We start from the raw sequence: 13,292 nt of genomic DNA on the forward strand, positions 1-13,292 counted from the left end.
TCCTGGCAGATTAAAACTGTGCCCGACCGAGACTCGAACTCGGGACCTTTGCCTTTTGCGGGCAAGTGTTCTACCATCTGAGCTACCGAAGCACCGGTAGCTCAGATGGTAGAGCACTTGCCCGCAAAAGGCAAAGGTCCCGAGTTCGAGTCTCGGTCGGGCACACAGTTTTAATCTGCCAGGAAGTTTCATATCAGCGCACACTCCGCTGCAGAGTGAAAATCTCATTCGGACTTTTGTTTTGCAATAGGTTTCGTATTAAGAATGTCAGGTATCCTAATACATTTCTGTGATAGGCACACTCTACCTGTCTTTCGCCTCTGTCCAAAATTTGCCGACCAGTATCACGCTAGGTTGAATGTCACTTATCTCAAGTTATCAGTTCAGAATAAGGTGCAACACTGAGCACCATTCAAAAATCCAGGAGGACAGAACCACCTTACGAGGTGAGTCTACTACGTCCAAAATGTAGCAAGCTGTAAATTCAATTACACAGGCCTATATGGTTTCGGGAAGGAAAGGAATCCTACTGTCAAAATTAACAGAGATATAATTTAGATTGAGGCAGTATATCGCACTCAAGACACACACTTGAGAACAATTATTAATTGAGGATGAAAGTTTGTTGGGGCAAAGTTGAGACAGTAGTGTCAACTAGTGTAATTCACATATCAATGACTGTATACCTAGGATGAGCCAACCACTCTGACAACAGATAATTAAGGCTCCTCTCGCAAGAGCAAGAAGTGGTATGCCACTGGAGCTTGTCCTATACTTACACCAGCCACCAGCAATAGTGACTGTTTCAACTGAATACACAGACATAAGCCTAACATTTGACTTTCACAGCCATCTCCATTCCCAGACACACAACTTCATACTTCTGCAGTTAGATGATAGCAGATCGGGGGAGCAGTACACTGTTCCGAGCATGTGGGGCAGTGGTACATTAAGCCAAGCAAGTGGGGAAGGCATAATGAATCAAGCATGTAGGGGAACGGCACAATGAGAAAAGCATGTAGTAGGGGGTGCCACGTTGAATCAAACGTGTGGTAATGGAAGACTGGCCAGTTACATGGGGGAATGGCAGATTCAGTCAAGCATGTTGGGGAGTGACGGACTTAGTCAAGCTTGTGAAGGGAATGACAGACAGAGAAAAGGACTACTCAGTTTGTATATTTTGCTTATTTTTTCATAGTTCCACACAACTTCTTCCTGTTTTCTCGATTGATCTGTGTTCAGTTTTTCAAGGCCTATCCACTGTGCCATTTTATAACTAAATCTGAGGGGGGTGCGATGGGGAGGTTCCCTTGTTGGAGAACAAAAATCTCCTGTCTACAAATCAGCAGGGTTTTAGAAAGCATTGCTCATGCAACACCTTTTTGCAATGGGATATACTGCGAACTGTGGATGAAGGGCAACAGGCAAATTCCATATTTCTACATTTCTGAAAAGTATTTGATACAGTACCCCGCTGCAGACTGTTAATGAAGGTATAAGCATACAGAATAGGTTTCCACACATGTGAGAGGCTTGAAGACTTCTTAAGTAATAGAACCCAGTATGTTATCATCGACAGTGAGTCTTCAGGAGCACCCAGCGAAGTGTGACAGGACCACTGTTACTTTCTATATACACAAATGATCCGATAGACAGGGTGCACAGCATTCTGCAATCCTTTGCTGACGATGTCTGCATCTACATCTATATTCTGCAAACCACCATGAGGTGCATGGCAGAGGGTAGGTCCTATTGAACCATTTATTAGGGTTTCTTCCCATTCTATTCACATATGGATAGCGGGAAGAGTGATTGTTTGAACGCCTCTGGACATCCAGTAATTATTCTAATTTTATCCTGACGATTTATAATGTGAACAATGTGTAGGTTCTCGAAACTTTATTAAAAGACTTTCTCAGGACAGTTTATTTCTATCTTCAAGCATCTTCCAGCTCACTTCCTTCAGTATCTCTGTGACACTCTCCCATTGATTAAACAAACCTCTTGACCATTAATTCTGCCCTTCTTTGTATATATTCAATATCCCCTGTTAGTCCTATCTGGTATGGATCCCACAAACTCGAGCAATATTCTAGAACCAGTCGCTTGATTGATTTCTAAGCAATCTTCTTTGTAGACTGATTGCACTTCCCCAGTATTCTACCAGTAAACCAAAGTCTGCCACCTGCTTTACGTATGACTGAACCTCTGTGATCATTCTATTTCATACTCCTACAAAGCGTTACACCCAGCTATTTGTATGAGTTGGCCAATTCCAACTGTGACTCATTTATGTTATAGTCATAGAATACCACATTTCTTTAGTTTGTGAAGTGCAAAATTTTACATTTCTGAACATTTAGAGTGAATTCTCAATCTCTGCACCTTTTTCAAATATTATCAAGATCTGACATAATACAGGGTGATTCAAAACGAATACCACAACTTTAAAAATGTGTATTTAATGAAAGAAACATAATATAACCTTCTGTTATACATCATTACAAAGAGTATTTAAAAAGGTTTTTTTTCACTCAAAAGCAAGTTCAGAGATGTTCAATATGGCCCCCTCCAGACACACGAGCAATTTCAACCCGATACTCCAACTCGTTCCACACTCTCTGTAGCATATCAGGCATAACAGTTTGGATAGCTGCTGTTATTTCTCGTTTCAAATCATCAATGGTGGCTGGGAGAGGTGGCCGAAACATCATATCCTTAACATACCCCCATAAGAAAAAATCGCAGGGGGGTAAGATCAGGGCTTCTTGGAGGCCAGTGATGAAGTGCTCTGTCACGGGCTGCCTGGCGGCCGATCCATCGGCTCGGGTAGTTGACGTTCAGGTAGTTACGGACAGATAAGTGCCAATGTGGTGGCGCTCCATCCTGCTGAAATATGAATTGTTGTGCTTCTTGTTCGAGCTGAGGGAACAGCCAATTCTCTAACATCTCCAGATACTGTAGTCCAGTTACAGTAGCACCTTCGAAGAAAAAGGGACCAAAAACTTTATTGGCTGAAATGGCGAACAAATGTACAACTAAATGAAACTTTATAGCTCCCTTAATTCGCTGACAGATAGTGCTTAGCTCTGCCTTTTGTCGTTGCAGAGTTTTAAATTCCTAAAGTTGGGGTATTCTGTTTGAATCACCCTGTATTATGCAGTTTCTTTCAGATGGTACTTCATTATAGATAATTGCATCACCTGCAAAAAGTCTGAGGTTACTATTAATATTGTCTGCAAGGTCATTAATATACAACATCAACGGGCCAAAACACTTCCCCTAGGGCACATCTGAAGTTACTTCTATATCTGACGACGACTCTCCATCCGAGATAATGTGCTGTGTCCTCCCTACCAAAAGTCATCAATCCAGTCACAAATTTCACTTTATATCCCAGATGACATACCTTTGACAATAAGTGTAGGTGTGGTACTGAGTCAAATCCTTTTTCGGAAATCAAGAAATACTGCATATACTTGATTGCCTCAATACAAAGCTTTCAGTATGTCATGTGAGAAAGTGCGAGTTGGGTTTCAAATGATGGCATTGAGGTAATTTTTTTTTCAAGATACCTCATTATGTTTGAGCTCAGAATAAGTTCTAAGATTCTACAACAAATCAATGTCAAGGATATTGGAGAGTAGTTTTGAAGATCACTTCTGATGCTGTAGTGCTATGGTGTACTGTGCTGTGGTGTATGGGAAGAATTCATCATTCGGTGGCTGTAAGCTGATACAACATGACTCAGACAAAATTTCTATTTGGTGTGATGATGGCAGCTAGCTCTAAACGTGGAAAAAATGGAAGTTAATGCAAATATGTAGAAAAAACAAATCCATAGTGATTGGAAACACCATTAATTGTGTGCTGCTTGACACAGTCACATCATTTAAATATCTGAGTGTGACAGTGCAAAGCGATACGAAATCGAACAAGCGTGTGAGTATTACAGTAAGAAGGAGAATGGTCAACTTCGGTTTATTGGCAGAATTTTAGGAGTGTTTGGTTCCTCCATAAAGGAGACCGACCATGTACAGAACACTAGTGCAAACTGTTCTTGAGTAGGCTCAAGTGTTGAGTATTTGGGAATCCGACCTGGTCAGATTAAACAAAACATCAAAAAAATTCAGAGGCGGGCTGTAGATTTCCTACCGGTAGGTTCGAACAACATGCAAGTATGACAGAGATGGTTTGGGAACTGGAATGGGAATCTCCAGAGGGAAGGCAACATTATTTTGCAGGAACACTACTGAGAAAGTTGCATCTAGAAGCATCCTACTGCCACACATTGTACAGTGCCTTGCAGAGTATGTACGTAGATGCAGATGGAGAGTGGCAAATTAAACCAAGCATGTGGCGAATGGCAGACTGAGCCAAGTGTTTGGGGGAATGGCAGAATGAGCCAAAGGTGTGTGTGGGGGGGGGGGGGGGGGTGCAGATGGCAGAATGAGCCACATTCATGGAGGAATAGCAAATTGAGCCAATTATCTGGGGTATGCCAGATTGAGGCAAGCAGGAGGGGCTAGAGCTACACATGCTATAGGTGTGAACCCGACACCCAACACAAGGACAAGGCCGAGCCAAGTGTGTGGTGAAATGGCAGACCGAGCCAAATGTACGAGGAAATGACAGGTTGAGCCAAGTATGTGGGGAATGATGGAATGAGCCAAGTATGTGGGAGGAACGGTAGAATGTGTCGAGAGAGACAGAGAGAGATAGAGAGAGAGAGAGAGAGAGAGAGAGAGAGAGAGAGAGAGAGAGAGAGAGAGAGAGTGTGTGTGTGTGTGTGTGTGTGTGTGTGGAGGAGGTGATGGCAGACTGAGCCAAGTGTGCGAGGAAATAAAAGACTGAGGCAAGTGTGTGGAGGAATGGCAATATGAGCCAAGTATGGGGAGGGAGGCAGGGGGGGGGGGGGAGACTGAGCCAAGAGAGTGGCAGAACGGGAGACCGAGCCAAATGTGTTAGGGAATGGCTGGTTGATTCAAGCTTGAGCGGAATTGGAGATAGAGCCAAGCATGTAGGTAATTGGCAGACTGTGCAAAGCATGCATGGAATTACAGATGGAGCCAAGTATGTGGAGGGAATGGCAGGATGAGCCGAGTGAGTGTGTGGGGGGAGGAGCGGCAGACTGATCCAAGTGTGTGGGGGAAGGGAAGATTGAAGCTGATTCCACAACCAATCTACTGCCATGCACTGTACAGTGCCTTGCAGATTGAAACAACTGTGTGTGTGTGTGTGTGTGTGGTGGGGGAGGGGGGGTTTATGGCAGACTGAGTCAAGTGTGTGGGAGAATAGAAGATTAATGCAAGTGTCTGAGGGAATGGCAGACTGAGCCAAGTGTGGTGGAATGGCAGACCGAGCCAAATGTGTGAGGGAATGACGGGTTATGTCAAGTATGAGGGGAATGGCAGATTGAGCCAAGATGTTTAGGGCTGGCAGATTGAGCCAAGAGGGTGAAGGGAATGAGAGACTGATCATTCATCAAGCATGTGGGGCAGATGGCACACTGAGCAAAGCATTTGGTGTGGGGGAGGCAAGGAGTGAAGTGTGGGTGCTGGAGGGGGACTGCGCCACACTAAGTGAAACATTTGAGGGGCACAGCACTTTGAGTCCTTCATGTAAGAGGGCATCATACTGAGACAACACACTGAAGCACGAGACTTTCTGCGTGTGCTCCTACTGCTTATTTGTCTGTGTCAACTGTCTATCAACCATTTGAGAACTGCCACAATATCGTCAAACCGAAAAGTAAAATAAGGTGTGTGACCAGACTGCACACGGGTAGTTACCTGCGCTGCTGGAGCTGCTGGCGGCCAGGGCGCGCAGCGCTGGAGTCGCCGCAGTGGCGGCAGCTGCCGGCGCACTCTCCACTCCCTCTGCACCCTCCGGCTCCTCCGCCTTCCTTTTCCTCCCCTTCTCCGGCATCGGGATTCCCTCCCGGACCGTACCTGACTCGTCACTCACTCCGTCTTCTGTGAGGGGAGCGGACAGCAGCCTGAGGGCCTTCTTCTTTTGCTTCTTCTCTGGCAACCTGAAACAGTCCGTAGTATGACAGTTGGGGAAGTCCTGTTTGCAGAACACTTGGCACGAGTGAACTGGTCACTCCTTAATACTATTTGTGCCCGCAAAGAAAACTAATTTCCTATGAACTGCAATTTACACAACCAAAACAAGCAACACTAGTAATTCTATACATATTTCATATTCGCACATCTAGCCAAGTTGTAAGTACCTTTCTCATCATTAATCTTATGTTATCTGCTCTTATTGTCTTTCTTCAAACCATTCGAGTAAATTCCAGTATTACATTAACTGCCCTGACAGCTGCAGTCTTACAAATACTTAAAGTAACAGTGGAGCAATGCCAACAAAACATTTATAAACTATATTTCAATGTACAGAGCCCATCAAAAAAATGTATACACTCTTTGTCAAGCTCTATCGATGTATCAATATTGTCGTTCGATTTGAGTTACGAGTGTGTTGTAGTATGGTCTTTGGCTCAACAGATGTTAGTACTTTCATCTCAGTATTGAGAAAACAAGATGGCTGGAGCACGCTTGACATTCGAGCAATGAAAATGTATTGTGAAGTGGTTTTTCACATTTGATAATGCCATTGAAGTGCAACGTCAGTGGAAGCGGGAGTTTGAAAGAGAACCGCCAACCCGCCTAACAATTAAATGCATCATTGACAAGTTTGAATTGCATGGAACGATTTGTGATATTCACAAAGGAAGATCAGAAAGATAGCGTACAGCTACAAGTCCTGCTTCGTCAGCTTCCGTGTCGGAAAGGTTTGTTATCTCTCCACGGAGGTTTGCTATGCAATGTGCACGTGAAGTGGGGGTTAGTAGTAAAAGTGTACGAAGAATTCTAAAAGCTGCAAACTGGAAAGTTTAACTCCACAATTACTGCACACTATTAATGATGACGACCCTGATCAACGGATGCAATTTTGCGATTGCTATCAGCAAATGGTAACTGATGACTAACAATTTGTGATGAAGGTAGTGTGGAGTGATGAGGCACAATTTAAAACTTAATGGAACCATGAATCAGCATAAGCGTGTGTACTGAGCATAGGAAAAACCGCATGTTTATGTGGATAAAGCGGTCAATCTACCAGGGGTTGACGTGTGATGTGGACTATAATCTAGGGGTTTAGTGGGACCCTTTTTCTTTGATGCTACTGTCACAGGGGAAATGTACCTGGAAATGTTAGACACATCGATTTTGCCATGTATATGTGTTCTTTATGGAGCTGATGAAGAGGACTTCTACTAACAGGATGGGGCGCCAACACACTACCACCTAGCCGTTCGAGCTTGCCTGGATAACAATTTTCCAGGGCATTGGACTGGACGAAGAGGGCTCATCGAGTTCCCTCCATGGTTGCCAGACCTAACACCTATGGACTTTTACTTGTGGGGAACTGTGAAAGATAACGTCAACCGACGTATGCCACGCACTCTGGAGGAACTTCGCCAAGAGATTTCAGTGACATGTGCAGTGATCTCCACTGTAACGCTGACTGACATAGTTGTGGTGACCGCTCGTCGTTCTGTTATGTTCATAGCTGCCAATGATGAACATTTTTAACATTTAAAGTAACCATGTGCTAAACTGAAGGTTGTACAACATGTCTGACAAATTATGAAATGTAAAATGAACACATAAGTAACACTTTTCGTTCCTTAAAGTATGTATACTTTTTCCGGCAGACTCTGTATTTGCATTAGCTTTATTCCAATATATTCACACAAATTTGTTTCTTTTCTGTTCTATGTGTAGCTTACAAGACTGCGACAGTGCAGTCTCTCTATTTCTCTATAGACATGGAGCTTTGCAGTGCCAGCCGCCACAATGATTTAGCTGCCTACCAGAAACCACAATGATTTAGCAGCCTACCAGAAACCACAATGAGACAGCTGCATTCTCAAGAGCCTTGTTCCACATTATTACAATAATTAAAACAAATGAAGTCAAAATCATTGTAATTATACTCCATACATATGACAGAAAGATGCAGTTTTGTACTGTAATCTGACTGACAATGGACTTGGTCTGTTAAAATTGGACGCAGAATTTCACAATTCTGAACTTGAAATTTCTGGGGAATGACCCAAAGGAAAACTTTTTTAAAAAAAATTATGTTCTCAGAGGATATTCAAGTTTCGCCATCACTGAATGCTACTCATCTGCTACTTAATAACTATGAACCTTCATAGAATATAAATAATCAATACTGCAACACACTCCTATTTTCTGCACTGAAAGACCTTACATAAATAGTGAGAAAGTTAGTAAAAAAAAGAAAATATTATTAATATTTCTTTTGCTACAAAACAGAAACACATTCATGTATGTGAAGTTTTCTCGTTCTAGTCATCAGGATACTATGAAAATACAAGATGCATTCAATAAGTAACATAACTCTTTTTTCCTGAAAGCAGGTTGGTTTTGTTCAGGATTCCAATACACCATACCATTCTCCACTCTTTCGGTTACAAAACCCTATTTTTCAACATAATATCCGTTCAGTACAACAGCTTTATGCCACATTACTGGAAAGGCCAGTATGCACACACGGTACCACTCTACTGGTCGATGCTGAAGCCAATGTTTTCCTACTTCGATAACCTTTCCATCATTCCTGTACTGCTTCCGCCAAAGTGCATATTTCATTGGGCCAAACAGATGGAAGTAGGAATGTGCAAGTTCCAGGCTGTAGGGTGGATGAGGAAGAACAGTCCGGTGAAATTTTGTGGGCTCCTCCCAGGTGTGCAGACTCGTCTGAGGCCTTGCGATGGCATGGATGGGGAGAAGTTTGTTTGCACGTTTAAGACAACAAATATGCTCAAGTTGTTTCTTCAATTCCTGAGGGTAACACAGTACACTTTCGTGCTGCACCACAAGGGCAGACATCAAACAGAATAACCCTTTTAGAGTCCCAGAAAACTGTCACATTGGCTTTACTGGTTAAGGGTGTGGCTTTAAACTCTTTGTTTCCAGTTCAAAGTGACGAATCAACGTTTCATCGCCTGTGACGATGCTCGGCAAAAAATTGTCACGATCGGCCTTGTAATGCACTGTTAGGCGGCGAGGCACCCCCCGGGCAGACACCTTTGAGCACTCCAACTGGTGGACGAGTGTGTTAGCACTACTAAGAGAGAAGTCCTGTCGAGCAGCGAGATGTCTGATGGTCATCCATCGAACACCTCAAGTCAGAGTATCTGTACATTCCAACATTGCTGGAATTGGAATGTACACAGGTGATAGGACAGGTTAATGTGACCTCTTTGCGATGGCGATAGACCCTCACCCGACGACTCACCACGCTTTTGTTAACTGCCCGGTTCAAATGGTTCAAATGGTCCTGAGCACTATGGGACTTATAAACATCTGAGGTCATCAGTCCCCTAGAACTTAGAACTACTTAAACCGAACAAACCTAAGGACATCACACACATCCATGCCCGAGGCAGGATTCGAACCTGCGACCGTAGCGGTCGCGCGGTTCCAGACTGAAGCGCCTAGAACCGCTCGGCCACTCCGGCCGACTTAACTGCCAGGTTTCAGTACAAATTCTGCAAGCACATAGGAATATCTGCGATGCTCTGGTCTTCCACCAAAAGAAACTCATTTACAGGAATGCACCTTCGCTACAGAAAGCTTTGTATAGTGCCACCACCTACTGGAATTTCAAGAAACTACAGAGGCTGAAGGAGGAACATTCCACAATGACCCACAACAAATTCCACATTTTTTTGACCAAAACCGATCGAGAAAAAAAGTGTTGCATTACTTACTGAATGTCCCTCATGTCTTCACCAAAGAATACTGACCAGGATTCAAATACTGAATGTTGGGTTATAGGAATACAAAACCTCAATATCAACTTCGTACACAAGTTAAACTGCCCGTCATCTTAACTCCCGCAGTTCACTAATATCAGAAGCTGGGACTGGTAAGTTTTTGGTTTCAAGAGTGTCTGCAGAGATGTGGCGTGGCAGTGTATTGTGCTAGACTACTGCCTGAAGCACTTTCACAGATTGCTGTCTGTCGATCCTGAGGAAGTATCGGATATGGACGACGAAGCGTGCAACGTCTTAAACAACTGCGAGTGGAATCACTTGTAATCTTTAATGAACCACCTTGCATGTTCACTTAATGAAGGTTGGCTATTGCTCACTAGAGCTGTGGACCAACACATACATCCGCAATATTTGCTGTTATGAAGCTATGCTTCCATTCGAGGTATGATTTCTCTTACCTCATCTTTGCGGTCCTTGCCTGAGGTGTACATTGGTGGCAGTGGTATTGTTCTGCATCTGTTGCAAATGTTGGTTCTCTCAACTTTCTCAATAGAGTTTCATGAAAAAAATACCTTGTTTTCCCCCAAGGAGTCCATCTGAGTTCGTGGAGCTTCTCCGTAGTACTTGTGTGTTGACAGAACCTACCAGTAACAAATGTAACAGCAAGTGTTTGAATTGTTTCAATGTCTTCCCCTATCCAATCTCACAGGGATCCCAAAGACTGGAGCAGTAGTCGACAAATGGTCGCATGTGTTTTCTGTATGCTATGTCCTTAACATATAAGCAACACATTCCTATAATTTTTCCAACACACCCCCAAGTCAACCACACGCCTTCCTTACAACTGACTATGTTCTCTTTCCATGACTATGTGCTCTTTCCATTTAATGTCACTCTGAGAGATGTGACAGATCGGTGCAGACCTCAAAAGAATGAGGACTTGGTCTAGGTGTGATGCCAAGGACTCAGCCACACAATAAATTCAAAACAAAAGAACATGTAACACAGACAATATTTTGAGAGCAACAACAAGCAGTATCGATCACTCACAGCACGGAACACAAACACGACTTAAACAGAGAGAACTAGACGTCTGGGGTTAGAGTATAGCTTACAAAATAAGGTGCCGTCATCCCACACTGTTTAGTAGTCACCCTCACACAACACAGTTTGCCGTGCTCCACAGGCAGGCTCTGCACGGAATGCAAATGCCACCTATCCTTTCCTCTCTTCCCCTCCTCTTAGGCATCCTCTCAGCCTTCTCCTGACTTCCGACTTCATCCTGTGTTTCTCCTAGCTCTCCTCTTCTCATCCATTCTCTTCACACACTCTTACCTTTTTAATGTTTTTTCCTCATACTTGTCTTATAGGAATTTTTCATATGTTATCCACTAAAGCCTTTCATTTCAAACAACGGAAAATCCAGGATGGAATGTGACAATATTATGAAAAGATAAGTTGCTACTGAGCATATAATGGAGATGCTGAGTCACAGACAGGCCCAAAAAGACACACACACACACGCGCGTGCAGGCGCGGAGTGGAACTCGTTAGGTTCAGATCAAATTACAAACATAATTAGTTTTTGTATAACAATTCCAGAAGTCTCTTTTCTTTTATTACCCTTATGTCACTGTTCAAATTAATTATGCCAATCACATAGCCAACTACAGTGGTAGTGCAAGAGTCTGAGAGAATACTGAAAATCCCTTCGGCACTCACATGCTATAGCTAAGGTGGCTTTTGTAGGCCGACCCGAGTTTATATCCTGGCCTTATAGACGCAAGTGTCCTTTATCAAGTCATTTGCCTCAACTTCCCGTACATCAATGTTGTACACGGGAAACAATTATTTTTTAGGCCAAGCGTGGGCAACCTTTGGTGAGCCACTGTCCCAATTCACATACACTCTCAATCTCGTGGGCCACTTCGTCACGTGGTGCGACAGCAGTGCTCCTAGTGCATAAAGCCATCCGTGATGTTGTTTGCAGGTTATTGTTCTGATATGAATGGCACCCCCTTCCCAACAAGCCACGTCAACAAATTATGACTCAAAACACACATTTTTCAAACTATGAGGCATATTCCAAAACTAAGGTCTGGTGACCAATTTTAAACTGATGGCAGGGCAGAATGAAGTTTCACACATGCAGCACTGTCTACTGACCCTTTAGGGAACTACTGCAGTGTCAGTTTGATTCAGTAGTCATTTGCCAGTCACTGAGAGCAGATCGCGATGGCTGAGACAATCGTAGATCCTGCCAGTTGTGAAGTGCACAGTGTGATTAGATTTTTGCTGGCAAAAGGATCTTCAGCTGCTAAAATCCATTGAGAGTTATATCTAATGTACAGACCTGAAACAAAGAGTTTGAAAATGGTGTCACGAACTGCAAAATGGCCGCACAAATGTTCAGAGTGGCAGGTCCAGTATTCGGACCGTCATAGTCGATCAGCTGATTAGCGATTGACAATTAGTGGTATGGGTAACGAACTCCAAAATGTTTCTCAACCGCAGTTTACAGGATTGTCACCGAACAGCTTGAATTTCAGAAACTGTGTGTGAGATGGGTTCTAAAAATGCTCATTGATCAGCGCATACAGAAAAGAATGCTTAGTGAACAACAGTTTTTTAAGTTCCATAGACAAGATAGAGGTGATATGTTTTCTGACACTGTTATGGGCAATGAGATCTTGATATCATACACCAACACAGAATCAAAACAACAGTAAATGCAGTGGCACCATTCAAGTACACCAATCTCCATTCTGGAATTGAAATGTAATGGCTACTGTTTCTTGGGAAGAAAAAAGGCATCCTTTCAATCGATTTCATGGACCAACAATTACAGCTGACATTTACTGTGAAGTGCTAACCAAACTGACATGTGCAACCCAAAATCCATGTCGTGTGAAACCGTCATCTGGCATAATCCTCCTTCGCAACAACACATGACATCACGCCACTGCCAAAACTGAGGAGATGACTCAAGATTTTCATTGGGAACTTTCTGAGCACCCTCAGTAGAGTCTTGATCTTGCACCAAGTGACTATTTCCTCTTCTTGCATTTGAAAAAGTGGCTGGGTGGACAACAATTTCAAAATGATGATGAACTCGAGACTGGAACGAGATTTTCACTCTGCAGTGGAGTGTGCACTGATATGAAACTTCCTGGCAGATTAAAACTGTGTGCCGAACCGAGACTCGAACTCGGGACCTTTACCTTTCGCGGGCAAGTGCTCTACCAACTGAGCTACCCAAGCACGACTCATGCACCGTCCTTACAGCTTTACTTCTGCCAGTATCTCCTACCTTCCAAAATTTACAGACGCTCTCCTGCAAACCTTGCAGAACTAGCACTCCTGAAAGAAAGCATATTGCGGAGACATGGCTTAGCGATAGCCTGGGGGATGTTTCCAGAATGAGATTTTCACTCTGCAGCAGAGTGCGCGCAGATATGAAACTTCCTGGCAG

General features: G+C 43.4%; 1 protein-coding gene across 1 annotated transcript in view; it reads right to left on the reverse strand.

Annotated features, from left to right (window-relative positions):
- Positions 1 to 13,292, reverse strand: part of LOC124720275 (something about silencing protein 10) — a 201,032-nt gene that overhangs the window by 17,295 nt on the left and 170,445 nt on the right. The window contains exon 8 of the mRNA XM_047245591.1: positions 5,793 to 6,034. Coding sequence (XP_047101547.1) covers positions 5,793 to 6,034 — 242 coding nt within the window. The remainder of the gene's footprint in view (positions 1 to 5,792; positions 6,035 to 13,292) is intronic.

The sequence above is a fragment of the Schistocerca piceifrons genome, chromosome 11 (assembly GCF_021461385.2).
Source record: "Schistocerca piceifrons isolate TAMUIC-IGC-003096 chromosome 11, iqSchPice1.1, whole genome shotgun sequence".
Classification (NCBI taxonomy): Eukaryota; Metazoa; Arthropoda; class Insecta; order Orthoptera; family Acrididae; genus Schistocerca; species Schistocerca piceifrons.